Source organism: Urocitellus parryii, chromosome 8, assembly GCF_045843805.1.
Source record: "Urocitellus parryii isolate mUroPar1 chromosome 8, mUroPar1.hap1, whole genome shotgun sequence".
Taxonomy (NCBI): domain Eukaryota; kingdom Metazoa; phylum Chordata; class Mammalia; order Rodentia; family Sciuridae; genus Urocitellus; species Urocitellus parryii.
Window position 1 is genome coordinate 127,168,032 of NC_135538.1, and position 2,062 is coordinate 127,170,093.

Here is a 2,062-nt window from a genome sequence, read left to right on the forward strand (position 1 = left end):
TATGTCCAATTAAACTTTGAGGTGGAATGTGTATTGTTTGATTGTTAGTGTTTACCACATTGGTTGATCCAGTCAAACATGTGAATGAAGGGATGTGTTATTTCTCAGAAAATTAATAAAACAGGGAAGAAAAAGATTCATAGCTTCAAATAATACTGATTTAAAATAGATTATTTAATACCTTATATATATTTACTGTATTTATTATATTTCATCATTACATTTTTACCTATAGTCCATGATTGGTCTTTGTGCTTATGTTTTACATATATATCTTTATCTCCTTAGTATTTCCTCAATTTAATATCTATTTACAAAATTAAAAGTCTCTGGTACAAATTATGGTAAATTTTAGGCATGTATTCATGTATTTGAATAAATTAATGAAATTTCATTAGTAAAGAACAATATTTCTTTGCTTTTCTGTGCTTTGACACATTTTTTCCTTGTCACTCATGACTTTGTTGAATGTTTTTTTTTTTTAATCTGTAATATTCTCTTCACTGCACTCTTCACATCTTTGTTTCTTAAAGTGTAGATCAGAGGATTAAGGCTTGGTGTGATGACTGTGTAAAAGAGAGTAAAGAACTTTCCTTGTTCTTGAGATGTGCTGTTCTGTGGTTTCATGTACATATAAATGAGTGTTCCATAAAATAGAGTTACTACTGTGAGGTGAGAACCACATGTATTAAGGATCTTTTTCCACCTTGCTGCCAACTTGATTGTCATTGCAGCTCGAATGATAACTCCATATGAAATGAGAATTAATGATAGAGGTACTAGAAGAAATAGAACTCCAAGAGTAAAGACAACAATCTCAATTACTTTTGAATAGACACAAGCCATCTTGATCAATGCTGGCATTTCACAGAAAAAATTATCTACTTCCCGGTGTCCACATCTTGGCAACTTCATAGTCAAAGAGCAAAGAATTAAGGCACTTCCAAGACCACCCAACCAGGAGGTCAGCACCATCTTCTGGCAAAGCTCAGGGTGCATTATTACTGTGTAGTGAAGAGGTTGACAAACAGCAGCATAGCGATCATAGGCCATCACAGCCAAGAGAAGACATTCTGTGGCTCCCAGGTCAAGGGCAAAGAAGAATTGGAGCACACACCCTCCATATGTAATAGATTTTTGGGGGCCCCATAGATTTGCCAGCATCTGGGGTATAATGCTAGTTGTATAACAGAGGTCCAAAAAGGACAAATTAGATAGGAAGAAATACATGGGGGTATGAAGCTGGGTGTCTAGATAAGATACAAGAATGATGGTTGTGTTTCCTACCAGAGTCACAATATAGAAGATGAAGACAACCACAGAGATGATGCTTTCTAGTTGAGGTTGATCAGAAAACCCTAGAAGGATGAAGTCTGTTCTGAAACTTCCATTGCTTGTTTCCATTGTTTCTTATGAAAGACAATAATATGGTAATCAAAGACAGTACAGTACTAGCTTTAGGTAGAATTCTAAATCTCTGATGTTTGTCATGGGTAACAAAACTTAATTAATTGAATGCTTTTTCCCCATTTGGCTCATTTTTCATATTTGTTTTCGTGACTTTAGTATCTCTATATTCCACCATAGCTAAAGTGATTTTAAAAATAATATGCTATAAGCAACCACACTGAATTGTAAGTCATTGAAAAGCCTTAATATGCCATGTGATCCATGGTTCCATGTATTTTAATTAAGCAATAAATCTATAAAGTCAATCACATGATTTTAAGAGTGGGATATATTTTGAGGTTTTTTTTTCTCCTTGGAACCATGACACTATTTTTCTCTTGATCACTTGATTATGATGTCTTTTCTTTATCAAAGGAGCTGTGCTTGAGGTAAAAAAGTAAAATGGCATGTTTACTTTTTAAACTCCACTGTTTGGTAGCAGAAAAATTTTTCCATATTCACTTCTAAACATCTTTATCTGATAATCTCTTTTACTGCACTTATTTTAGTACTCATATTTTTCCTGCTTTTTGTAGTAATTCTGGCATTCATAGCTATACTTTTTAAAAAACTGTGTTTTGGTTGCTGAGAAATAATATTTTTCCTTTTCTTT

At 33.3% G+C, this 2,062-nt stretch overlaps 1 protein-coding gene across 1 annotated transcript; it reads right to left on the reverse strand.

The window, feature by feature from the left end:
- Nucleotides 1-453: 453 nt before the first annotated feature.
- Nucleotides 454-1,404, reverse strand: LOC144256492 (putative olfactory receptor 2W6). The gene has a single exon (XM_077801537.1). It carries the CDS (start codon nucleotides 1,402-1,404, stop codon nucleotides 454-456), a length of 951 nt encoding a protein of 316 aa, XP_077657663.1.
- Nucleotides 1,405-2,062: the final 658 nt, after the last annotated feature.